A 27,766-nucleotide genomic window follows, 5' to 3' on the forward strand; every position below is an offset into this window, starting at 1 on the left:
TGAATTGAGACTTGATTGACATGCTTGTACCACCCCCTGAGGTCCTTCCTCTATAAATTCCAGCGCGCCCCAAAAAATAAAGGCTCTTGATCAGCAAACGTTGTCTTGAGCCTGTTTCCATTAACCTCTTGAAGTTCACTTTCCAGATCGGATCTGCTCGTGAAGACCCACTAAATTAGTAGCGACCCTCATCACCTCACCCCCGCAGGTCGGGGGTCCCTTCCCGGGGGTCGCACCAAACGAAGTGAATCTTAAACTGCTCTGTGAATCGCTGCTAGTGTAGCTTAGCTTACTACGTTTCTATAGTGCCTGGTAACTGGATTTTGCTGCAGGGAGCTGCTGGGAGTCCTATCTTGGTACTGGACTCAGCAAGAAAAACACGTGACTAGGAAGCTGAGTTTGACAATGTTGTATGTGTTTAGAAGCTTTTTAAGGCTTTGTTAGGACATTTGTGGAAATGCCATATATAGGTGGAATTTTCCTATACCAACCACCCACTCCCAAATAGCGAACATGGAATCTTAAAATTATAAATGTTCAGCTGATAGCTCAGACTTGTCACTATCTCTTACATTTAAATTAACCCATACTTCTTATCTATGCCTTGCCATGTGGCTGGGCACATTTTCTCAGTGCATCATTTCCAGCTTGCTTCTCTCTCTGCCTCTGGTGACTCTTCTCTCTGGCTCCACCCTTCTTCCCCCAGCACCCTCTTAGCTGGTTTTCTCACCTAACTTCCTACTCAGCTATGGGCCAGTGAGCTCTTTATTAAGCATTGAGTATAATACATATTAATAGTGTACAAATAGATTGTCCCACAGCTGAAATACACCTGCCAGTGCCTCCTGGGTGCTGGGATAAAGGGCATCAGCCGAAACAACCACCTTCCCCATCTTTTTTCTAGTTAGTAATTTTCATGAGTTCTCTAATGTGTGATCAGTGTTGTTGATCTGTTTGCTTGTTGTTCTCTTTATATGTTATTAGGCATTTCTCTTGCAGGGCTATAGCCTATTCAAAATATGCAGAAATGACATATGTGTGTCTCATTAGTTTCCTGCTATAATGACTTGGTGATTATATTAAAACTTCTGTGTCACAGAATAAGTGTGAGAAGAAGCACCAGAATTTTATAAATATATTGTCAAAGAAGTATACATTTACAGTGTTGTCAGTATCATGCTTTCTTTTGAACATATATATGGGATATTTTAGAATTCAGTGATGTACGATGATGTTCATGTAAATTTCACTCCGGATAAGTGGGCTTTGCTGGATCCATCCCAGAAGAATCTCTACAAAGATGTGGTGCTGGATACTTACAAGAACCTCACTGATATAGGTAAGACTGTGAATTTTACCTCATTTTTTAAAATAAAGAGACAATGTTTTCTCAGTAATTGATTCTCTTATGTAATTTTGATTGAAAAACAGAAAGAATGAGGTTAATAAATCAGTCATGGTTCCAAGGTACACTGAAATAGTAATTTAATTTTTATATATATTCTGAAATGTCTCATACATTTTTTGGTATTATATTTTAGGCTACAGTTTGGAAGACCATAATACTGAAGAGCCCGATCAAATTTCAACACAACATAGAAGATAGTTTTCATGTGCAGTCAGATACAAATATTTCTCTTAAGAATTTTGAATGTGTCCTGGAAGTTTTAAAGAGGATCAATAGTGTAGACAAGCACAGCTTTAAGTGTTTTGATATAATTAGCACCAATCCATGTCTGTCAATGTCAAGTAGTGTTTTTGTGTTTGCAAGGCATTCCTCTTAGAGAGAAGAAAAGGAAACAATGTCTTAACAGATATCACCATTTAAATCACAGCTCCATGCAAGCTATGCCACATAACTTCCAATCTGTTTAATTTAGTTTCATAACACACAGATGTAATATGTAATATGTAAGATGTAATAACATGCATACTTTGAATAGGTGATAAGTATGTTCTATATCCTCTAATAAGCAAATACTCTAGAGTAAAGCTCATGTTACTCATATACATTTACTGACTTTGCTAAGTTTAGTGACAAGGGCAGTTTATGAGAGTAAAAATGTTCTTCTGGGGAAACTTTAGTCCCTATACCATGTGTCTATGACAAACAAGCTGTGTGAATGTGATAGGGGAATGTTTTTGTTCCTTTACTAGGTATATCATATGTCACAATGGAAAGAAGCCATGTGAGCACAGGGATATGGAAAGAAGCAATCTCTCTCTCTGTATCTCTCTCTCTGCATCTCTCTCTCTGTGTCTCTCTCTGTGTGTCTCTGTCTCTCTCTTTTTCTCTCTCTCTCTGTATCTCTCTCTCAGTGTCTGTCTGTCTCTCTATGTGTGCCTCTGTCTCTGTCTCTCTCTTTCTCTCTCTCTCTCCCCAATCTGAATGTGATATAAGTTTACAATTGCCGGGCATTGGTGGCACACGCCTTTAATCCCAGCACTCGGGAGGCAGAGGCAGGCGGATCTCTGTGAGTTCGAGGCCAGCCGGGTCTACAAAGTGAGTTCCAGGACAGCCTCCAAAGCCACAGAGAAACCCTGTCTCGAAAAAAAAAATAATAAGTTTACAATTAATTGATTTTCCAACTTTGTTGGGAACACATCAACAAACTCATACTGCAGAAAGCCCTAGGAGTACTAAGAAGATAGAAATTCTTCTGTTTGTCCCAGTTCACTTTGCAAATGTAGTATGACTCACACTATAAAAAATCTATTAATACGCCGGGCGGTGGTGGCGCACGCCTTTAATCCCAGCACTCGGGAGGCAGAGGCAGGCGGATCTCTGTGAGTTCGAGGCCGGGCTGGACCGATAGCCTCCGAAACAATACAGAGAAACCCTGTCTCATAAAAACCAAAAAAAAAATCTATTAATACAATCAGTGTGGTAAACTTTGAGCTCTTTCTGTTTTCTTCAAGTATATGAAAAACCTCATATAGCAACAGGATGCTATAAATATGAGTGTCTCATCTATGGTTTTTATTGATGTAAAGAGATGCTATGACCATGGCAACTCTTATAAGTGAAAACATTTAATTGGAGCTGCCTTAGAGTTTCAGAGTTTTATCTATCATTATGGCAGGAAATGTGGAGGCATACACACATACATGGTGCTGGAGAGGTAGATGAGAGTTCCACATGTTTATCTGCAGAAGGAAACAATGTGACATTCCTGACATACCTTGAGCATGTAACAATTCAAAGCCCACCTCCAGCATGACACACTTAATCCAAAAATGTCACACCTATTCCAACAAGGTCACATATTCTAATAGCGCCACTACCTAGGGACCTAGCATTCCAACACATAAATCTATGGGGGCCATAGCAATTCAAGCTATGACAGTAAAATGTGTTAATAAACACTACTACCATCACAGGTATCTTTAAAGATGCAAAACAACCTGTAATGAAGGGGAACACCATAGATATAAGTAAAGTGATAAAAACTTAATATGTATTTCCTCTTTATAATTAGACCAAATTGTATAATGGATTTATATGGCAAAAGTGATTCATCGAGGTAATAAATGTGGTAAAGCATTCACATGTAACAATTATCTTCACAGGCATGAAAAAATTCATATGGAGAGTATATTCACTGTGGTAAAGACTTTGCAAGTCACCATTGTCTCCAAATGCAGAAAAGGACTCATTCTCAAAAGAAACATTACGAATGTACTCAAAGTGGAAAAGGATTTGTAAATCCCAGATATCCTCAAGTGCATAAAAGAACACATACTGGAGAGAAACCCTACACATGTAATCAATGTGATAAAGCCTTTGCATATTATAAAAGTCTTAAAAAGCATACAAAAACACATAGTGGAGAGAAACCCTACACATGTAATCAATGTGATAAAGCCTTTGCACGTCATGATAATCTTCAACAACATAAAATAACACTTACTGGTGAGAAACTCTACAAATGTAATCAGTGTGATAAAGCCTTTTCACGTCAGAGTTGTGTGCATATACATAAAAGAACACATACTGGAGAGAAACCCTACACATGTGATCAATGTGATAAAGCCTTTGCATATTGCAAAAGTCTTAGAAAGCATAAAGAAACACACAGTGGAGAGAAACCCTACAAATGTAATGAATGTGATAAAGCCTTTGCACATCATAATAATCTTCAATGACATAAAAGAACACTTACTGGTGAGAAACCCTACAAATGTAATCAGTATGATAAAGCCTTTGCACATCACAGTAGTCTTCAAGACCATAAAAGAACATATAATGGAGAGGAACCTACATCCAGTTGGCCACCGCAGAATGAGTTTCTAAATCATTTTTTTTAGTCACTATTACTCCTCAGAATGTCACCCAGGACCTAATGGTCGGAAGGCCTTAGCACCAAAGGACACATTGCAGTGTCATCTGCTTGTGTGGAATGGAAGTAGATAAACTGTGAATAAGGAACGTGTCACAGCAGTTCATAGTGTCACAGCGGTTCATCCGTGCCCTTTCCACAGCAGCAGGGTGAGGACCCAAGCCACAGTCTCATGCCCCTCAGGCCCGAGTGCATGTGCACTGTGACCGGGACACTCAAGAGAGGACACTGCCCCCTGCAGCACTAACACCAGGATGTGTGGTCAGAGCTGCCGCGTAACAGCATTCAGAGTGCATCCAAAACGTTTCATTTCACCAAAAGCACAGTCCAGCTTTCCCCCTGTGCCTGCCCCTAAGTGCACGAGCATCTGTGCTAACTCTAGAGCGTCTACGCTGTGGCTCACGGTGCATTTCACCATGTGTACACACCCGTTCCCTAAAAGCAGCAGTGTCGATTCAAAGGGGCACCGATGCTTCGGGCCTTGCTGTTTCTAAGACCAACAGGCAGCACAGACCCCTGATTGCTCGTGGCTTTGAGCAGCCACTGTACCTGGTCCGAGGATGCAGGCCCTGGGGTCTCCTGCAGCCCTGGCCTCAACAATACTGTCCCCCAGGAAGTATTTCCCAGGGGCCTGTGCTGATGTTGAGAAACAGTGCCCTCTGTGTGTTTGAGACTTTTTTCTCGATTTATCGTAGCTCATGTTTTGTTTTGTTTTGTTTTTTGTGCTGCCGTGTTAGTGTGTCACACTTGTTTTCTGTGTCCTTTCAAAGTCAGTCACCCTCGCTGCTGCTTCAAGTGTATTACATTTGTTTCCCAGAGGCTCCAGCATAGCTCCTGCACCTGCGAGTTCAGGCAGTTGACTCTTGAATAGCCTTCGGTTGGGCAGCGCAGGTCCACTGGCATCCTTGTTCTACGCGTCTGTTGTTGCACATAAAAGCTTTAAGCGGGGTGCTGGAGAGATGGCTCAGTGCTTAAGAGCTCTGACTGCTCTTCTAGAGGCCCCGGGTTCAATTCCCAGCACCCACATGGCAGTGACAACTGTCTGTAACTCCAAAATCTGACAGCCTCACCAGACATACATGCAGACAAAACACCAGTGCACATAAAATAAAAATAAATTATTTTTAAAAACGCTGGGTGTTGGCGGCGCACACCTTTAATCCCAGCACCCAGAGGAGGCAGAGGCAGGTTAGGGTTAGGCATTTATTTTTAGACTACATGACTTAATTTTTTTTGTTCTATACACCAAAGAGGCTTACAGGTTTGCCAGTAACCAGTAAGAGGCCAGCTGGTTTAGGAGCTGCCAGCCCTCAGGTCCTAGTGAGGCCTACAGAGCTCTGTGGCTCTGGCTATTGTCTACACCAAGCTGCCCAGCCAGGAATAACCATGGTGGGATAGCAATACTCAGTTTTGAAGTAAGTGGAGCCAGACCACACCTCCTGAAGCCCATCCAGCTCGCCAGGCTGCAAACAGGAGGGGATGGATGTTTGTAGTCATACTCAGCTGTTTCTCAATGCCTCTAAGCTGGCCTGGCTCCAGCCTCCATCCCCCTTGAGGCCCATGAAGTTGTCTTGTTGATGGATGGAGAACAGCTAGTGACAGCTCTTAATTGTGAATTGTAAAGCTGGACATTGGCATCTGATGCCACCCTCCAGCTGACAAGCTGGAAAGCTCAGCCTTATGCCAGGCCAGGAGAGAGGGAGCCCAGGTGGTGGGATCTCTTGGTGAGATGCTGCATTGTACCCTAGGAGACTTAAAGGTTGTTTCTTAAGGAGTAATTCCAAGGGTGTGAGTGGAGGAGGAATAGGCCCACCCTCCTGCAATGTCTAGAGTGGAAGTCAGCAATTCACGATGGAATATGAGCTCCTTAACAGTACGGTTGGCAAGTCATTGCTTTCCTCTGCTGCCGTGGCCTAGAGATTGTTCTTAACTATAAATATAGCAGTGACAGATGGTGGCAGATAATCAGGCTAATGGGGCTTTTCAGGTGTGGCTCCTGGGCCACAAGTGAGTCTAACATATTGGGAAATGAAAGACAAAAAGTCCAGCTACTTATGCTAAGGGAATGCATGTGTGTGTCTTTATTCCAAGTGCTAAGAGCTCTCTCTATTGTAGAGAGAGAGTAACCTTATACACAGGCTTACAGCACAGTAGAAAAACGCCAGGTGAAAGAGATCGTGTTTTCCTCCTGATAGATGTTGATGTCGGTGGGGCAAGGCCAGGGCAGTAAGCCAGGATGAGAAAACAGGATGCACTTGGACTGGAAAACAAGATGCACTTGTTGGCTGACCAGAGACTCACAGAGACCTCGTGGGGGCTGGGACACAACATTCAGGGATTAGACAGGCCCCATGTCTTTGGGCTTCCACGAATTACGGAAGTGTCAGGAGATTTACTTGTCTAGTTGCAGGCTTCAGAGTGAAAGTTCTCGGGTGGAAAGTGGCTACTGCATAGAGAGAAGGCTACTTGGCCATCATGGAAACTTTCAGGAGGAGCTGCGGCAGGCAGACATGGTCATTTGCAGAGGAGTGAGCCTCCAAGCCGGACAGAAAACAGCCGTGGCCATGGTGGGAGCTGCTGCTTAGGCCTAAGATACATACTTTATTAATTCTTCCCATGTAGCTACTAACTTGGGGCTGGTGTATCAGGAAGGCCATCTTTAGTGTCAGGTCCCAAAGCTCCTAGGTCGCCTCCTCAAAACAGCCAGTGAGTCCTTCCCATTCCTCCATCCACTGTCGCCCTGGCTTATGTCAGTCACTCCGCTTTTACAGTGGCAGCAAGGTTGGAGCCCTCAGCCTTACTGATGAGTGGGCAGCTGTATGACTCTGAAGCATGTCCCTTGCTCCTCCAGAGCTTGGCCAGCCTCCATCCTGAGTGAGTGGAGGAAGCTTGTCTGACCCATTGCAAGGAGGGGGAATAACAACAGAGTAATTACTGCACTCCTTTTTACACACAGAAATGTTTACTTAAATACATTACATGGGATTTTCTTTCACAGATACTGATTATTCTTTTGAATTCTTAAAAAAAACTGTACTTGAAAAACTCACTATGAAAAAAATAAGAATTTACTCACTTCCTTTTTAAGAACCTCTATTATTCTCATATAGTTAGTTTTAAGGTCTCTTGTGTTCCAGCTGTGTTGGGATAGCCAGGGCTTCCTATAGTAGGGTAGCTGGGTGACATATTACCCTGGCTGTTGTTTATTGTGCTCTTAAACTTACATCTAGGTGTCTCTGTTTGGGATGACAATGGGTCTATGCGCTTATTTATTAGTTTGTCTTTGTTTGATGGGTATTTTTCCCTTGGATTCTGTGTGCTTTCTGGTCTTCTGGTCCGTGTGGCCTAAAGTTGAAGAGGGGTTCCTTCCATCCCAAGTTGGGGGCTGCAAATCTGGCAGCAAGTGTGGCCTCTCTTCCAGCAGGGAGTCACTGTCCAAGTTGGGTGCTGAGAAAAGGAAAAGAGGGGAGGGGGCTGAGGATAGTGTGGGATTGCACCAAGATCATGTGGGGGTGGGGAGCTGTGGACAGGTGACCTACATGGACTCAAGCAGAAACTTTGTCTTTTGTGCCAGCAAGCTGTCTCCACCCAAGTTGGGAACTAGGACACGGTGACTAGAAGTGGGTTTGGGAATAGTGTTTGGGTGTGTACTTAAATAGCACATCCTGACCACAGCCTCCCCTCCATCCACTTCTCCCAACCCCCACACATTCCCGCTCCCCAGATCCACTGCTACTCTCTTTCCCTTCAGAAAAGACCAAGTCTCCCAGTGATATCAACCAAACACATTATAACAAGATGCAGTAAAACTAGGCACAGACAACTCAGTAAGGAGGAAAGTTCCCAAGAGCATGCCACAGAGTCCGAGATGCCCCTACTCCCATTGTTAGGAGTCTCTCAAAAACACCAAGATAGACAACCACAGCATGTATGCAAAGGACTGGCGCAGACTCATGCAGGCTCCACAGTTGCTGCTTCAATCTCTCTAAGCCCCTGTGATCCCTGCTTAGATGATTCTGCGGGCTGTATTCTCCTGGTGTCCTTGAGCCCTCTGCCTCATACAACCTCCCCCATCTTCTGCAGGGTTCCTAGAGTTTCAGCTAATATTTGTGTGAGGATCTCTGCATCTGCTCTAATCTGCTGCTGGAAGAAGCCTCTCTGATGACAGTTGGGCTAGGCACCAAATATAATTATAGGAGAACATAGTTAGGAATCATTTCATTGATTTTTTTCTTTTTGGTCAACTGTATTTGGTTCTATCCTAGTTCTCTGAGCCATCCAACTTCTAGCTCCTGCTCATCAAGGCAGTGTTGGCCATGAGCGCCTTCTTTTGGGTTGGCCTTCATGTTAGACCAGTCTTTGGTTGGCCACTGCGCAAGCTCTGAGTATTGCCCCAGAATATCTTGCACACTGGATAAATGTAGTTTGAATATTTTGTGGCTGGGTTATTGCCCCAGTCCCACCACTGAAAGCCTTGAGTGGTTACAGAGGATAGCCAGCTCAAGCTCTGTGTTTTCAGATACTTGGAGTCCTCACTAAGGTCACTCTTATAGCTTCCAGGAGGTTTCCACTGCACTAGGTTTCCACATTGCCCCCTAAGAGCTCCCCTATTCCAGTCTTCTCTCCCTGAATTTTCTCCCTCTCTTCTTCCCTTACATGATTCTTGTTCTTGCCCCCATTCCACCTACAAAATACGTTCTGTTTCCTCTTCCCAGGGAGATCATGCATCCCCCCTACAGCTGTCTGTTGTACCCAGATTCTGCACCCCTAAAATCACTAAGAGACCCATTCTGATGCAAAAGAAAAGACCCTTTTCTGTTTAATGTGTTAACTGTCTTTAACTCAGGCCCTTCGTCCTTTCATCACTACGGATGGCAGGAGAAGGACCCAGAGAAGCCATAAGGTACAGAACTTATTGGGAAAGCATAAGGAGAAGAACTTATTGGGCAGCATAAGGAGAGTGTCTAGGGGTATACAACAGTCTCAAGACTGGTGTGCTTCCAGGTTTGGATGACCTGCCCTGTGTTGATTGGTCAACTGGTTGTTATGGCCCATAGGCTCTCCCAGGGTGGTTGCTATGCTCTGCATATCACTGTTGTGACACTTTTACTGTGAAGCACTCCCAGAGCTGTAAAGCAAATCCAGAGTCCCGCAAGCTAACTTCTGATTGGTTCCTTGCCTTGAGGAGGGTATCTGACTCCTAGTGACTAGGGCAGGCCCAGAAAGGTTAGACATGTGCTGAGTCAGAGGCCTACCATGTCTGTTCTGAAGCCTGTCATGGTTGCTAAACCAGGGGGCTGGGTGAGGGGCTGGTCCCTTCACTGTACTTGTTACATAGACTCTCTGGGTCTATAGATTGTACTGTGATTATTCTTTACTTATCAGCCAGTAACTACTTATAAGCAAGTACATATCATGTTTGTCTATGTAATTCTGGATTGCTGCACTCAGAAAAATAAATCAATAAATGAGAAATCCACAAGCCAAATAATCCAATATAAAATGGGGTACAGATATAAATAGAAAATTCTCAACAAAGAAATCTCAAATATCAGGCTGGAGGGATAACTCAGTCATTAAAAGCTAAGTTCACAACCAAAAATATAAGAAAGCTCAAATGTCTGAAAATCACTTAAAGAAATGTCCAACATCCAAAGCCATCATGAATGTACAAATCAAAACTACTTTGAGATTTTATTTTAAACCTGTCAGATTGGCTGGAGAGATGACTCAGAGGTTAAGAGCCCTGGCTACACTTCGAGAGGACCTGAATTCAATTCCCAGAAACCACATAGTGGCCTCATAACCATCTATAATGAGAACCACTGTATACATAATAAATAAATAAATAAATCTTTAAAAAATAAACCTGTCAGAATGGCTAAGATCAATAACACAAATGACTGCTCATGCTGGCAAGGATGTGAAGCAAGGGGAACACGTCTCCATTGCTGGTGGGAGTGCAAATATGTACAGCCACTATGGAAATCAACAGAGCATTTACTCAGATAAGTTGGAATCCATCTACCCCAAGATCCAGCTATACCACTCTTTGAGATGTACCCAGAATATGCTCTTCCATCCTGCCACAAGGACAGTTGTTCAAATATGATCATAGCAGTTTTACTCATAATAGCCAGAAACTGATATATCTGTGAGAGATGGTTCCTGGTTTTGTTTTTCATAATTTAACAAATTCCCTTTAGATGCTTTTCTTTTCTTTTATTTAAATTAGAAACGTGCATGCTTCAAATGTCAACCCCAGCTCCCCCCCTTGTCCCTCCACCAGCCCCACCCCCACCCCCAGCCCAATCCCCACTTCTTTCCCCAGGGAGGGTGAGGCCCTCATTGGGGGGATCTCCAGAGTCTGTAATTTCATCCAGGGAAGGACCTAGGCCCTTCCCCATGTGTCCAGGCTGAGAGAGCATCCCTCCATGTGGAATGGGCTCCCAGAGTTCATTTGTATGCCATGGTGAGCACTAATCTACTACCGAAGGCCCCAGAGATTTCTGAGGCCTCACTGACATTACATTCATGGAGTCTGGATCAGTCCCCTGTTGGCCTCTCAGCCATCAGTCTGGGGTTTAGGAGCCCTCCTTGTCCAGTCAGGTGTCTTTGTGGGTTCACCAGCACGGTATTGACCCCTTTGCTCATCACTCCTCCATCTCTGTCACTGGGTTTCAGGGGGGTCAGTTCAGTGTTTAGCTGTGAGTATCTGTCTCTGCTTCCATCAGTCTCTGGTTGAAGGTTCTAGGATGTCATATAAGGTAGTCATAAACTTTATCATCAGGTAGGGGCTATTAATGTAATCTCTCTGCTATTACTTAGTTTTCCAGTTGGTGTTATCCTTGTAGATCTCTGGAAATCTCTCTAGTGTCAGCTCTCTCCTCAAACCTATAATGACTCCAACCATTATGGTATCTCTCATCCTGGTCTCCTCTATTCTTTCCCAGACTCAACCTTCCTGCTCCCCATGTCTTCTTCTCCCCTTCTCTTCTCCCCTTCTCTTTTTCCTGGTTCCCTCTTCCCTCCCCCCATGTTCCCAATCTGCTTAGGAGATATTGCCTCTTTCCACTTCTCTGGGGTGTAATGCTTATCTCTTGGGAATCTCCCTGTTTCCCAGACTCACTGGCCCTGGGATTGTAGGCTGACACTGCCCTGATCCATGTCTAAAATCCATATATAAGTGAATACATACCATGTTTCTCTTTTTGTGACTGGGTTACCTCACTCAGAATGGTTTCTTCTAGTGACATACATTTGCCTGCAAATTTCAAGGTTCCATTGGTTTTTTTTTCTTCTGAGTAGTACTCCATTGTGCAAATATACCACATTTTATCTGACCCCTCTTCAGTTGTGAGGCATCTAGGTTGCTTCCAGGATCTAGCTATTACAAATAATGCTGCTATGAACATAGTGGAACAGACATCCTTGTTGTAGATGCTCTTTTGTTGTTCTGAAGTCTTGCTGGGATGCCAATTAGTCAGGAATACATCTGAACCCATGATCCTCATGTTTCAGTCTCCTGAGTACAATTCCATGGATGTACCCACAACTTGTGCTGATTGTCAACCTGTTTTAACAATGTGGATGTTAAAATGTTTAGTAGAAGAGAATATAAGAAACTTTAAATATCTCCAAAGCAGCATTTTCATCTCTTTGGTAGAAATGTCATATAGTAGGATACTCAGCGGTCAACTGTATATTTCACAACATAGCTTGATGTGCTATGGACACGTGTATATTGTAGATGTTTCCTGTGTCCTCCTGTCTCCACTAGTCATCCACTTGTCACTTCATCTCAAAGTACTGCCTTCTAAGATAATTCTCACGAGATATCAGATAATGTAAAGGCAATGTGACTTTTTAAATTTCTATTGTGTGTGTGTGTGTGTGTGTGTGTATGTGTGTGTGTGATGTGATTATGGGTTTTTAGGCCATGACAGATATGTAGAGACAGGTAGACACCTTTGTGGGGTCTGCTCTTGTCCATCTTCATATGGTGATCCAGATGAGGTAACCAGCCTTGCTCACAGCAGTCATTTCCCAGAGAACTGTCTCACTGATAGTCAAATAACATTACATCAGTAAAACACTGTCTTCTTTCAGATTGGGAACATATTTTCATTTAAGAATAGAGGAAAGCAGGACAATTTAAAAAATAAATCCTATTTGCAAATGAAAATGATATACTGTTATCACTTCTGTTTTTAGGAATGTGCTGCTGGTATTCTGGGGACTAAACACATGCTCATAACACTTTCTCAAAACCACAAATGAATGTTAGAGAATAGTATCAGTTTGTAAGGTTGATGACCTGAGTTCCATTTCTGGAAGACCCATATTACACTGTGGGAACACCAGACCTTGAGCAGAGACCCACTTCCCCTTCTACCTGGGAGTAGGCAGCTGTAAGACAATGTTTAGTAAAAACATGTTTACTAAAAACGATACAATAAGTTCCTGGCCACTTCCCCTTCTGCCTGGGAGTAGGCAGCTGTAAGACAATGTTTAGTAAAAACATGTTTACTAAAAATGATACAATAAGTTCCTGGGAAAGGCCTTCCCACGGAAACCGCCCTGACCTCGACCTTGTCCAGAGACTAACCGCACCTTCAAAAACCCACACACATCCACCTCTGGGTCAGAGCAGAACCAGCCAGGGTAGAGGAGAGAGCAGAAGCTTCTCTGGTGGGAGCTTTTCTTAGGAAGTTTTCTTGAACCTTTTTGGAGCCTGTTTAAAGTTTTCTTTACATCGTTTAACAAGTCTCTGTGTTGTCAATCCCCGACACCCTCCGCACGTTCTCGGACACAGGCCGCGCAACAGACGTGACATTACACCTACAAATTTTTCTCTACACTTTGGCAGTGGCATATGCACACTCTGATACCAGAACATACAAAAATAATTTTTAGGCACAAATAAATGCCATTGAGGTGAGTAGCAGTCAGATTGATTTGTGGGTCTCATCTCTAGAACTCACATAGGAGAAGTGGACAATAGGCCCTGTCATCTTACTGCGACACACACACGATGGCACAGGTACATATACATGCAAACATAGTTCAAACATTTTTAAATGGATGAAGTTAACAAAGCAAAGAAAATAGTCCAATTATTGAGAACAGATGAGATGATTTGTCAATTTAAATTATTATTATAAAATTTCAAGAAATATTAATGCCCATCAAAATATTAATGGTTCCTTTTTAAATCTTATTTTATCATTTAATTCTCTGATTCTGTTGTGCCCAAATTCTGAACCCCAAAATCACCAAGAGGCCCATTTTGATGCAAAAGCAAAGAGTCTCTTATTGTACTTGTTTAATGAGCTAACCCCATTAGTTCGAGCCTTTCATCCATTCACTGAAGCAGATGGCTAGAGAAAGATCCAGAGAAACCACAAGGCTGGGATCCTAAGGGACAGCATAAGGGGAGTGTCTACGGGTATGCAACAAGCTCAGGATTGGTGCTCTTCCAGGTTTGGACGACCTGCCCTGTGTTGATTGGTCAACTGGTTGTTATGGCCCATAGGCCCTCCCATAGCAGTTGCTATGCTCTGTGTATCACTGTTGTGCACTTGTCCGTAAACCACACCCAGAGCCATAAAGCACAGCCCCGCCAGCTAACTTCTGATTGGTTCCTTACCACAGGGTTTCTGACCTCCTAGTGACCAGGATAGGAGGGGCAAGGTCATGCAAGCACATGTTAGCCTGTCATGGCTGATAAACTAGGGGAGGGGATGATGGTCACTTCAATTCAAAGATAAGTCATTTTAAAAACATTTCTCAGTTGAGCTTAGAGGTGTATGTGTATAATCCCAACTCTTGAGAGACAGCGGAATGTCAATCTCTCTAAGTTTGAGATCAGCCTGATTCCTCCAGCCTTCCAGAAAACTGTTTCTGAGACAAGCTCTCCTATGTGACCAATAACAACATGCATATAAAAAAATTAAATAAACATTTAAATCTCAGCATCCTAATCCCTAACAGGCCTGCCTGGTTCACAAGCTACTTATCTCTGGGGTATTTTAGAGGCAGCTCTCTCCCTTAGATAAATTCTCCCTCGAGTGACTCTTCCAAGCATTGGTTGTAGTGACCAGCCCCCCATTTTAGCAGCCATGACATGAAAGGCTACCATGTGCTTGCATGACCTTGCTGCTCCTGTCCTGGTCACTAAGGTCAGATGCCCTCGTGGCAAGGAACCAATCAGAAGTTAGCTGGCAAGGCTGTGCTTTACGGCTCTGGGTGTGCTTTACAGACAGTGTACAATGGGCCTCTTGGTGATTTTGGGGTTCAGAATTTGGGCACAACGTCGTAAATCCTTTATATCCCAAATTCCACTGTTCTGCATCACAGTTTAGCATAGAGTGCTATCCAGTACATGAGATGCCATTTACCACCTCCACAAAATTAACTCCAAATGGATCTTGCACCCAAATGTGAAATGTGACATGTAGAACTTCTGGGAGAGTCTTGAGAAACTAGGCCTCACTGAGTTTGGCAACCTGCCCAGGCCTTGGGAGGTTTCTCAACGGCACTGAGGTAAAGAACAAAACCAGATCTCCTCTAAATCTGGGAATACTGGGAGAGTTGGTGAAGGGGAGGGGTTGTTTCATATCATATCCCGAGAACCCAGCTCTTTCTACGCGTGCTGCTGTGGTTATCAGTGCCATGGCCACTGTGAACTTTGTTTATAATGTTCCTGACGTACCCTGCATTCCTCTTGTGCAACATCTGGTTAGTCTCTTCCTGGGTTTGTGTACTTCCTTTTAAAACTGACCCATTGATCTACACTAGCCAGAGACCTATTAAATCTAGTGCAAACCTCCAGTCCATCTGGGATAGGTCTGTGCTTAGCCAGGAAGGCAGGACTGAGACCCACTATGCTGTGTTCCTGAGGCTCACCGGTTCCCCACGGGGAATTATTCCTGTCACTCAGGCCTCACCAGCCAATCAGGATCTCCACAAGACCCGTCAGTCAGATGGGAGGGTTCTTCCGTTCGCCGGATTTCTGGCTCAGCCCCTCCCACTGCGGAAGTCGGAAGCTACTCGGTTGCGCTGTGCCGTGGGCTTTGCTGTGGAGAGAGCGTGTGAGCTTGACCGCCTGGCCATCGTGAGCGAGGGGCTGCTGCCCACAGACGCGGAGGAGGAGTGTCCGGCCATGGTGAGCAAAGGGCTGTTGTCCCCAGACGGGAGCGCGGTGTGGCGAGTCCTTCCCGGGCCGGGTGGGAGCCCGACGCAGAGTTCACTGTGGTCCTGCCCGTCCCGTGCGGTCCTGCGTGGTCCTTTACGTGCGTGGGCCCGGCGGGCCGCAGCCTCTGAATACTTCGTTATACCGGCTGCGTCTGAGCAGGACACTGGGAGCCGGACTGCGCTTAGAGATAGCCTTGCTGGGGTCACGTTGAAATGCTGTGCCTGTAGTGCCTACTGTCACTGTGGAAGGCAGATTTGCCAAACTCGGAGAGCCCCGGTCTCCTAGTGTTTTCCAGAAGTTCTGCAGGTTTAACGTTAACATTTAGGTGTAGAATCATTCTGGAGTTAATGCTGTGAAGCTTGTAAGCGGTGTCTCCTGTGCAGAGTAGCACTCACCTGCCCAACTGCCATGAAGAGGAATAGAATTGATGGCAATAGAATTGATGGTAGGAGGGTTTACTCTCTCTCTCTTTTTTTTTTTTTTTTGGTTTTTGGAGACAGGGTTTCTCTGTATAGCTATGGAGGCTGTCCTGGAACTAACTCTGTAGACCAGGCTGGCCTCGAACTTACAGAGATCTGCCTGCCTCTGCCTCCGGAGTGCTGGGATTAAAGGCATGAGCCAGCAACACCCGGCGGAATTTACCGATTCTTAGGGAACATTAAGTCACATAAAATAGAATTTAGCTAAGGGAGTACTGACTCAAATACCTCTAAGATAAGTAGTGTGCTAAACCTGTAAGAGATTAGTGTCATAAGATGTAAATATTTTCCCCCCAGGATTAGACAGCTATTAAGCTATATTCCCATAACAAAAGAGACAACCCTGATTTACAAGCAGCCACCCCACCCCACCCCATCAAAGAACGGGCTTCTCAAGAACATGCTGCTCAAGGGGCCATTACAGGGTCACAGCCAACATTAAGTCCTGGTGTGCTATAAAGTTGCATTCGTTCTGGAACAGCTGCATCTCCAGTCCTTTTGAAAAGTGGTTTTGAGTCAAGGTCTCCATTGTTGATTGAGGTGGACTTGAACCCTGTGCCCCACAGGGCATTGCCCTTGCTATACCCCTGACTAGTCACCCTAAATCCCTAGATTACAAGTCTGTAGCACCACAGAGTTCTAAAATAACCAGTTTGAGTCACATAGTGCACTGTCCATTGCAGTAACAGGAAAAGAACTTGCATATGGAGTGTGGCTTCTCCCTTCAGAGCAGAAGAGGAGGAACAGTTACCGTGTACACTGCAGGGGAAAGAGACTAGGCAATACCTAGACCACAGACTGAAGGTTAAGGCAGTGAGCTGCAGGGTGAGTGGCTTTCTGTAGAATTTCCCTGCATGTATTAAATCTTTCCATGTGAATAAAGACAGAATTGATGGGTGTACAGTTCAGGGAGGGTGGCTTGAACTACTGAGTATTCAGTTTCCAGTTAACTCTCGTATGCAGATGTGTACAATCAATCCTGGGTGAAGCAGTTAAGCTGGATCAGAAGTTTGAGATGCAGGCCACTAGCTGCAAATCTGTGTCACTTACAGCCCTCAGCAGCTGACATTTTACATGGGACAAAGTCATGCAATGTCTTATTAATGGTATTCTTTCTACCAGAGAAGTGCCTACTGTTTCCTTAAGTGACATTTATTTATTTATTATCAGTTTAGAGGAGTGGTTCTCAGTGTGGGGTTGGAGGGCATCCTTTTGGGGGATCAAATCGCCCTTCCACAGGAGTTGCCTAAGATCGTTGAAAACACAGATATTGTTATTACAAGTCATAGCAGTGGCAAAATTATAGTTATGTAGTAGCAATGTAAGTAATTTTATGGTTGGGTCACCAGAACATGAGAAACTATATTAAAGGGTTAACACATTAGGAAGGTTGAGGACCACTGGTTTTGATCAATGTCTCCTGTAGCTCAGGCTTGCCTCACACTATGTAATTGAGACTTGCTTTGAACACCTAATTCTGCCTCTGCTGCGCATGGATGGGAAGACAGTCCTGCAACTGCTTCAAGTCTGGGCCTTGACTAGTCAGTGAGAGGGAAAAATAGACCAGTGAATGAGTATCCAATCTCTCTGGCTTTTACTGGGGACTTACAAACGAAGAGAAGCCTCTGTAAGAATTGAGTTTTCTGAGCAACTGTCAAGCGAGTGTAGTCACAGCACAGAAAGGGATGGGCAGGAAGGAGGGTGGAAGCTTTCCTGCTGTGATGGTGGTTGACGTTAGCAATGAGTAGTGAGTAATCAATATGTGATTGACAAATGTGCTGACTGGCCATTTCTCAGATTCATAGACCAGCAAATCAAGAATGTGGATAGAGAACTGAATTTATTGTAAAGCCAAACTACTGTAGTTATACTAGTCCAACCAAAATTTAAGAACAGGACAAGGAGCTGGAGAGATGGCTCAATGGTTAAGAGCATGACTGCTCTTCCGGAGGTCCTGAGGTGAAGTCCCAGCAACCACATGGTGGCTCACAATCATCTCTAATGGAATCTGATGCCATCTTCTGTCGTGCAGACATTCATGCGTACAGAGCACTCATATACATAAAATGCATAAATAAATAAATCTATCTAGAAAAAATCAGGATAAAATGGCATGGCCCTGCCTCATAACAGGACTGTTATTTTCATGGTTTAAGATGTTCGGTATGAGAGAAATGTCATGAGTGTCCTCTAATGCAAATCTCTGTTCTCTGCATCACATGGCCATGAAGCCTGCTTCAACTTTTAAAAATAATTTTGGGAGATTATAGTTACATCATTTCCACCATTTCATCCCTGCCTTCAAGCCTACATTGTTTTCTAATTTATGGCTTCTTGTTGCTTTAAGAACTCTTAATGTTTGAGTGGGACCTGTGTCTGGCTACAGGACTTCCCAGCTATGAAGCAAGGGTTGGCTGCACTGATCATTGGGTGGGTAATGGAATTTGCACCCAAAGGACCATGTGCCTTGGAAGAGGAACAGGAAGTGCTCTGGGAGATTCTACTAAACTACAGCTTTCCCAGACTAGGGCCCTGTCTGCTGGGGTAAAAAGGCAGAGCTGGGAAGGCCTGTGCTGTCTGAGTCATTTGAGTTCTGCTCACTCCCAAACTTTCATCTGTATAAAGGAGGAAAGTTGAGGTGGGATCTAGGAGAGGTAGCATGTGCTGTGCGCTGTTAGGAGGGCATCCTACAGTAAACTGAAGTAATGGCAGACAGCGGCTGGGGGGTGGGGGGCCCTTTGGGGGTCCCTTTGGCTGCCTGGTACAGGGGCTTGGCGGTAATGGCCAAGTTATGGATCCAGTGATGGAGAATCCATCAGGCCCAAGAATGAGAGAATCTGATCCTCGGTGGCCAGGGCTGTAAATCCCACAGGACTTGGACTCTGTCAGAGGTGAGGTTCTTAGACCCTGGGCTGAGTTGATGCTCAAATACAGCATAGTGGGAAGCTGAGGTAGTCTAGATGCAAAGAGGTAGTGACCAATTGGGACAGAGGCAAGGAGGGCTGCTGAGACAGAGGTCATCTACATATTAGAGGAGTGTCTAGGACTGTGATCAAAGGTGGAAAGATCCCAAGCCAAGGCTTGGCCAAAGAAAAGAGGTCTGTCCCAGAAACACTGAGGGAGAACAGTCCATGTAAGCTGTCTGGACGAAGGGTTGTCAGGGTCCTCCCAGGTGAAGGCAAAGAGGAAGTATGAGTCAGAGTGTAAAGGCACGGTGAAAAACGCTACTTTCAGGTCCAGGACAGCCAAGCGGGAGGTTGCAGGGGAGTTGTGAGAAAGGAGGTGATATGAGTTGTTAACCACCCAGGTTTTTTTGGAATAACTGCATCATTGATGAGGCAGAGGTCTTGAACTAAATGGTGAGCACTGGAGTGCTTATGTACAGGAAGAATGTGGTGCTGTAGGGTGAGTTGATTGGAATTGAAAGTCCCTGAGATAAAAGATGGGTGATAATGGCCTAAGGCCTCGGTGGTGGGTTTGAGCAATAGGAAACTGGGAGGGAAGGAAGAGGGACCATTACAGTGAACTAGAACTGGCTGGTGGTGACTAACAACCACCGTGGTTGAGGTATCCCATACTTGGGGATCTACTAGAGTCAGGGGGGTAGGGACAGGACAGCCTGGGATAGGAACCTGTGAGGCTATTAAGGGGAGAAGAAGGTGGGCATCAGGAGAGAATGTGGGGGCCAAGGTGAGTGTGGCCTCAGAGCAGCTGAGAATAGCATGACCAAGTGGATGTACAGGGCATGCTGATAGAAAAGAATGTGAGAAGAATCGTCCTGCAAGAATGCAGGGAAGTGACAGGATCTCAAGTGGAAAGGAGGGTGGTCCCATCTACTCCAGTGACTTGGAATGAGCAACTTAACAGATCAGCAATCCAGTCTAGTGGAGAGTGGGTGTAAGGAAAGACTGTTGCTCCCACATTGCCGAGGGCGGATGGGGAAGGCTCAGCTCCCCAGCCAATGAATGCACCATGATGAAAAGTTTCTGTACGCTGATACTAAGCCTCTCTGCCAATGCAGTAACCCAAACCAAGCCAAATTAAGAATTAAAAGTCCAGGTTTAATGAGTAAATGCTCCTGGATGGTTTTTTTCAGTCCCCAGAGAGGAGACTGAAAAATCACATGATAGTTCTCTAGGGGGAGTTTAAATACCCTGTAGGTTTGGTCTTGAACATCTCCCTGGGAGGAGCTGCTGGTTGGCAGGATTTTTGAGATGGGGCAGGGTTTGGAGCTGGGGAGGGGGATGCTACCATGGAGCTATCATCTGAGCATTTTTTTTTCAAAGAACCAACTCTTTCATTTATTCTTTGTAGTGTTCTGTTTTTCTGTTTTATTTATTTTAGCCCTCACTTGGATTGTTTTTGATGTCTACTCCTTTCCGGTATGCTTACTTTGTAGTGGGAAATTTATTAGAGCTATTATACCTGGTGTAAACTCCGGAGTGATTGCTCACCTAGTCTTTGTAGTAATCTTTTTAAAATAATCAGTGATGTATGATTATTTCCTTTATTTTCATAAGTGGAGTTAATCTTGATTTGTAACTTTTCCTTCTAGCACTTCCTGTATTGCTGCATTTGTAGATAGATATTTAAATTCGACTCTATCATGAAATATCTTATTTTCTCTATTTTTATTAATGTAAATTTTCTGGGTATTCTAATTTGGACTGGGACCTGTGACTTCTTAGAGTCTGCAGCACATGTGTCCAAAGCCCTTCTGACTTTTAAGATCTCCATTGAGAAGTCAGGCATAATTCTCATAGGTACGCCTTTGTATGTTTCCTTTGCAGCTTTAATATTCTTTCTTTGTTTTGTGTTTGGTGTTTTCATTATTGTATGGCAAGGGGACTTTCTTTTCTGTTCCAATCTATTTGGTGTTTTATATGCTTCTTATACCTTGAAAGGTGCCTCCTTTAAGTTAGGAAATTTTTCTTCTATGATTTTTGTGACAATATTTTCTGGACCTTTGAGCTGGGATCCTTCTCCTGGCTTGATCTTGTCATAGTTTCCCAGATGTCCCGGATATTTTGTGTCAGGAATTTTTTAGGTTTGACATTTTCTCTGACTGAGGTCATTGCCTGAGACTTTCTCTTCATCTCTGTACTCACTTGCTAATGCTTTGCCTCTGCAGTTCTTTTTTTCTTAAATTTTCATTCCCAGTGTTCCCTCACTTTGTGTTTTCTTAATTGCTCCTATTTCCATTTGCAGGGCTTGTGCAGTTTTGTTTGTTTGCTTCAATTGTGTGTTTTTTCTTGGCTTTAGTAACGTATTTATTGGTTTCCTCTCATTCTGTTGAATTTTCCTGGATTTTTTTGAGGATTTGTGACTTCTTCCAATTATTGTTTTCCTTGATTTCTTTAAGGTTATTTATTGTTTCCTTTTTAAGGACTCTATCATCTTCATAGAATTGGTTTTAAGGTCTTTCTCTTCCAGATATGTTGGAATATTGAGGACCTTATGTGGTAGGCTAGCTGGGCTCTGAGGGATATATTAGCTTGGTTGTTATTTTCATAAGCTGGCATCTAGGCATCTCAATTTGGGGTGATTATAGGGTTAGGTGCTGATTTCTGGGTTTGTCCCTGTTTGGTGGCAGTTTTGCTTCTGGGTTTTTGTTGTCTCTGGATTTTCAGAGAGAGTGTTGACTGAGCCTTGCCTTCTGTATAGGCTTGCTTGGCTGGCGTGTTCATGGGGGAAGCTTTGCTGCTGTTGGAGGCTGCAGGAAAGGGAGGCCAGGGGAAGAGGATCTTAGGGATTCACAGGAGGAGTGGAGAGGGGGTAGGGGAAGCTGCCTCTAGGATTCTATTCTGGTTCTAGGGGCAACTATGAATATTAGATCTGTGGTAACAGACAGTCTGATAAATCTGCAGACAGCCTACCTGGCCTACATGTGGGTCATCAAGGGTTGTTTGTGTGAGTTTGGCACTGGAACACAGAGACGAGGCTAGTGGGAATGTTGTCGGGATACATGGGACATGTGGGTGAGGGGAGATAAAGTTGCCCCTGGTATTCTGTTCCAGTGTGAGAACTGGGTCTGTGGTGATAGATAGTGGGGTAGGGCTTTGGGCAGCCTACCTAGTCTTCCGGCAGGCATGACCTGTGGTTGAGCTGGGGGTGTCTGCCGAAGTTCAGGGCTGGGACGCAAATATGGGGTGAGAGGAAAGGCATGGTAAGGATGCTCTGTGATCTATAGGTGTGGATGGGGGAGGGGAAGCTGCAACTTGTGTATACAGCACTAGGAGCAACTCTTGAGTATTGTGTCTCTGGTAACAGAGTGGCAAATGTCCATGAGCAGCAGCCTGTCTGGTCCTATATCCAATATCTTAATACTGGGCTTCAGGTTCACGGGGATCATTTATATGGTTCCTTCTTTATTTAGGTTTTGTTGTTTTTAGTCTATGAAAGACTTCGAGTTAATTGGATAAGAAGTACTATGTGGGCTCAGCAGGTCACTCATCAACTATTCTTGGGATTGACCTGAGTTGGGAAACAAACACCAAAGTCAGGAGGCTTATAACCACCTGCTACTCTCGATCCAGAGGATCTGAATCCTCTTTTCTGCTGTCACCTGTATACACATGGAGCATTCTTTCTTACACACAAAAACATATATATAAAGATGAGCAGAGATTGGTTTTCAAAAGTGCTCATGACTTTTATAAAGCAATTAGAACAAAACAAGTTGCTTTAGGTATATAATATAAATCATACATTATTTCTTTAAAAATCTGTTATCATGCATTTGGTTTTTAAAAATTTACATTTCCACACCCTGTTGCACTTACATTCAATCTTCAATCATTGGGAACAAAGTAGTTTCTAAGTAATCCTAACAAATATCATTTTCTTTTTCATAAGGGAGTGAGATATTTTAAGTAGCCACAACTATTTTCTACAATGTTGAAACATCAGAAGCTTTAAGTAAATCTCTCCAATTTTGGTAGAATAGCCCTCCTTGCTAAACTCATTTTCTAATTTTGGCAAAGGGAAAAACCAGAGTGCATAGGGTGAGTGCTGGCTAGTGATTTCTTTGATTTTGATTTTGGTTAGAATCTTGTAGTTATTATTTAAGGGACCATGTCAAATTCATAACAAGTGTTTATGTCCCCCTTTATCGGTGGTGCCACCTATGTTATGTGATTTTATTAATTATACTCTAATTATATTGTTGTTTCTCTGGAAAATGATAAGCTTTCACCTATTTTTGTCTTCTAATGTTTGACTATATTATGTTATGAGTTCCTTGAGCTTTTGTTGGTTTGGGGACTTTCTGTGGAGAAACAGTTTAATTTTATTTTTCTTGATGCTGAAGGCTCTCTTCTCATTTCTTGATGCATCCATCTTTCCAGGTTTTGCAGTCATCGGTGTTGGGTCTCTGATGCTTGAAGTGATTGATACAATTAACACTATGTTGGGGCCTAGCCCACAGGGTCTCTGAGATGTTTGTCAGCTGATAGCCACAGGTGCATCCTGTTTTCTAGTCCTGGCTTACTGCCCCTGCATTACCCCACTGACATCAACATCTAGCATGAGGAATACACGCTCTCTTCCACCTGGGGTTTTTCTACTGTGTTGTGAGACTGCTCCCTCCTACAAGAGAGAGACCTGTTAGCACTTGCAAAAGTAAAGACACTTCTTAGTACAAACAGCTGGACATCTGGTCTTTCTTTTCATGATACCTCGGAGTTGCTTGTGGCGCGGGTGCCACACACTGGTCTGGGATTTTTAGCTTTCTCATCTATTATCGTCTCTCTGACCTACTTAGGGTCAGTTGTCAGCATCCGGAGCCTGCAATCATCTGAGTGAGCCTCAATTGAGCATGGACCCCTATAAGATTGACTGGTTACTATGTCTTTGAGACATTGTGTTGGTTGATGATTGATGAGGGAAGACTCTTCCAGTGAGGCTGGCAATATCCCTAAGCAAGTGGGCCTAGGCTCAATAAGAGAACTAGCTGATCCTGAGACAGTGACCAAACAAGAGAGAAAGTTAGAAACAATATTTGCCATTGTTTTTTGCCTTCATTTTCTAGCTTGAATTTCTAACCTAAGCTCTCAAAATTATGGACTGTGATCTGGCAGAATCAGCCAAATAAACCTGTTCATTACCTGAGATGTTTTTGGTTAGAGGATTTAATCACAGAAGCAGAGGAGCAAAATATGGTACAACAAAAGAGATGTTGTTGCTGGGAAGAACCTGAAAATGTTGACTTTTGGAGAAACATAGGAGATAACCGGACTTTAAATAGCAAAAGCTATACATGTAGCATAATTGGCTGTTCTTGTAGGACCAGGAAGATGAGAATGTTTAGAGTAATGCAGACAGAGGATTTCAAAGTCATAGGATTTCAGTTGGAAATAGAGCCCATGAAAAGTTAAGCTAGAGGTCATTGTGTGATAACTTGGCCCAAAATCTTTCTTTTTTGGGGGAGTGGAAGGGGGAGTTCAAGACAGGGTTTCTCTGTGGCTTTGGAGGCTGTCCTGGAACTAGCTCTTGTAGAGAACTCACAGAGATCCGCCTGCCTCTGCCTCCAAGTACTGGGATTAAAGGTGTGTGCCACCACAGCCCAACTCCAAAATCTTACCCTGCTCATGCACTGAGAAATTGAGTGGCAAAGTTAAAAAATAATGGACTGTTTTCTTAGATGTAATATTGACTACAGTGGAAAAACAACAAGTGGTGCAGAAATAAATAAAATCTGTGGGTTGTAGAGAAAAAAATGGCAATAGGTAGCTTAAAATGGCAACAAGTGCTAAAACAGAGGCAGGACCTTTGCTCCACAGTGGAAGTCTAAGTAGGTGCTGTAAGGGTAACAAACACTCCATCAGTTAATGGTAGGAGTAGGCAAAGTGAAGTCCCAGGAAGCAGCTTCATCTTTACCTGCTGCAATTGTGGTCCAACTTAGAAGCCAAATTTGGGGGGGACCATCCTTGTTGTAGTGGTTCTGTAAACAAGAGTCAAAATTTCAACTTCTTAGTCTGTGGTTTCAGTACAGCACTGTTGTGCAGGCATCTATGTTTGGTAGAATCAGAGCTCTAGTAGGGGACTTAAAGTTCATTGCATGAATCTGAGACCACAAGATGTTGAGATACCGAAGCTATCAGATACCTGTCATGGAGAGCTGCATGTGTGGAGTGGAGGTAAGAGATGAGATGCATGAGAAGTTGCAGGGTTGCAGCTATCTAAGCCCTTTGAAACTAAAGCCCCATGTGTCTGAGGCAGAACTACAGGAGTCAGAGCTTGCCCTGCTGGGTTTCAGCCTTGCCTTATCCTGCTGGATTTCAGTCTTGCCTTGATCCAATTCCCCCCCGCTGTGTCTCCATACCTCTCTTTTGGAAGGGGAATTGGTATTCTGTGCCATTGTATGTTGGAAAGATGTAACTTGTTTTCTGAGTTTACAAGGTGTCACAGTAAAGAATTGCCTTGAGTATCAGAAGACACTTTGGACATTTGGACAAATGTAGGGGCTATTACAGACTATGAGGATATTTGACATTAGAATAAGTGATTTTTCATCATGGGATGACCATGATCTTATAGCGACTTAGTTCAGAATGTAGTTGATTGCGTGAAAAAAAAATCTACATAGGATGATGCATGTAAACACTTTTCTCTCCTTAGTGGCTTTCTTTGGGGTGCTATGGAACTTTAGTAGTAGGAGGGTTTTTGGATGAACTTCCTCATTGGGGATGGGATTTGCATATAGCCTCAACCCGTTTCCTGTTCTTTGTGTCTATTGTGTTGTGGTTAAAGCTGATCATTTAGCTCCCTTTTCATGCTAGCTTTGTTTTCATGCTGTTATGTTTTCAGCACCCTAAATCACATTACATTAGAAGCAACTGCTATTCATTGAGATATGATTTTGCTGCCCTGCTGTTTTGGTTTGTTTTAATTTTTTTGTTTTTGTTTTCGAAGACAGGGTTTCTTTGTGTAGCTCTGGCTGTCCTGAAAATATGTATGTAGATCAGGCTGGCCTCCAACTCAGGGATCCCAGTGCTAGGATTAAAAGTGGGCCAACACACCTGGCTCTTTGTGTTTTCATGTCATTTGCTGGTAGGCCTGAAATGTAGGCTTTTATACATGTCAAGCATATGCTGCTGTGCTAATCTTCAACCACACTTTGATTTTGAAATTGGGCAGCTGTATTCATGACATGTAGTACTGCATCAGCCTTCTGAACTATTGGATTATAGTTTGTACTACCTGTTGTATATGTTTTGAAGGGTTTTTTAGGTGAATATGAGTATTTTGCCTGTATGCATGGACATGCACCACATTGTGTGTCTTATCAGAAGACAGCCTCAGAACTCCTGAACTTGGAGTAATGGGTAGTTGTGAAGCCCCATGTAGTTACTGGCAATTGGGCCTACCCATTTGCTGAGCCATCTCTCCTGCCCTATGTTGTTTGTTTATGATCAGCATTTATCATCGTAATGTATTCATCTATCCATTTGTAACTGTTTAGACATGCATTCCCTTTTAATAACATCTTATTAATGGTACTGTTAAACTGAACTTTTCAGGTTTCAGGAAAATGAAGACATAACTGCAGTGAATACATAAATCTTTAGGAACTTCAGCAAAAACCTCTGCATTCTTTCTGTACTTTTTCTTTGATCAGTTGATTTTTGTGAGGGAGACAGGGTCTTAAAATGTACCTCTGTCTGTCCTGGGACTCATTGCCTAGAACAGGCTGGCATCCAACTCAAAGAGATACACCTGTTTCCACCTTCTGAGTGCTTGGATTATAGGCATGAGACAATACACCGAGCTTATCCATGTTTTTTGTAGTTAGTAATTGTTCATACAATGTCTCTGGTGTTTACTCAGTACATTTAATCTGTTTGCTTGTCTTTCTCTTTTTAAGTCTGTTAGTCAGCATTTCTCTTGCAAGGCTATCCCAATCAAAGGATGCAGAAATGACAGAGGTGGACCTCCTATTCAGTTTTCTTCTAAACTGACTTTGTGATTACATTAGAACTTATGTGTTATGGAATAAGTCTGGGAAGCACCAGAAATCTATGAATATATTTTCAACAAAGTATACATTTACTACACTGTTACTATCACACTTTCTGTTGTACACATGTATGGGATATTTTAGAATGCAGTGACCTATGATGATGTGAATGTTACCTTCACTCGGGAAGAGTGGGCTTTGCTGGATCCTTCCCAGAAGAATCTCTACAAAGATGTGATGCTGGAAACCTACAGGAACCTTACTGCTATAGGTAAGACTGAATTTTCCTTCATTTTTTTAAAATAAGGGGGCAACTGTTTCTTGGTTATTAATGCTTTTCTATAATTTTGATTGAGAAAGGAAGAATGAGTTGAATAAATCAGGCAGGGTTATGAGATTTATTGGAGATAATAACTTAAATTTTTATATAGTTTCCAATAATACATCATGCATTTTATTGTACTATATTTTAGGCTACAGTTGGAAAAATCATAATATTGAAGAACATTGTCAAAGTTCTAGAAGACACGAAAGGTAATTTTCATGTTCCATCAAATATGCCTCTGAAGAAATTTTAATGTGGCCTGGAAGTTTTAAGGGAAAGCAACAGTATAAATAAGTACAGTCTTCTTTTTTTTTTTTTAGTTTTACGAGACAGGGTTTCTCTATATTGTTTTGGAGGCTGTCGGTCCAGCCTGGCCTCAAACTCACAGAGGTCCGCCTGCCTCTGCCTCCCGAGTGCTGGGATTAAAGGCGTACGCCACCACAGCCTGGCAATAAGCACAGTCTTAAG

At 43.3% G+C, this 27,766-nt stretch overlaps 1 protein-coding gene and 1 pseudogene across 1 annotated transcript; both read left to right on the forward strand.

Annotated features, from left to right (window-relative positions):
* The first annotated feature begins 280 nt into the window (after positions 1–280).
* LOC121139137 overlaps positions 281–27,766 on the forward strand; it is a 30,788-nt pseudogene continuing 3,302 nt past the window's right edge.
* LOC101829534 lies at positions 14,610–27,511 on the forward strand. Its single transcript, XM_040742202.1, has 3 exons — positions 14,610–15,507; positions 27,118–27,244; positions 27,447–27,511. The coding sequence occupies exons 1-3, from the start codon at positions 15,040–15,042 to the stop codon at positions 27,509–27,511; spliced, it is 660 nt and encodes a 219-aa protein (XP_040598136.1). The 5' UTR covers positions 14,610–15,039.

This window comes from Mesocricetus auratus, unplaced genomic scaffold (assembly GCF_017639785.1).
Source record: "Mesocricetus auratus isolate SY011 unplaced genomic scaffold, BCM_Maur_2.0 Super-Scaffold_6731, whole genome shotgun sequence".
Classification (NCBI taxonomy): Eukaryota; Metazoa; Chordata; class Mammalia; order Rodentia; family Cricetidae; genus Mesocricetus; species Mesocricetus auratus.

Excerpts from the sequence above, each read along its gene's own strand:
- LOC101829534 (XM_040742202.1), top strand. The coding sequence starts at position 15,040 with ATGTTCCTGACGTACCCTGCATTCCTCTTGTGCAACATCTGGTTAGTC. Across the intron at positions 15,508-27,117 it reads AGGAGGAGTGTCCGGCCATG|AATGCAGTGACCTATGATGA; the intron begins GTGAGCAAAGGG and ends GGGATATTTTAG. Across the intron at positions 27,245-27,446 it reads CAGGAACCTTACTGCTATAG|GCTACAGTTGGAAAAATCAT; the intron begins GTAAGACTGAAT and ends ACTATATTTTAG.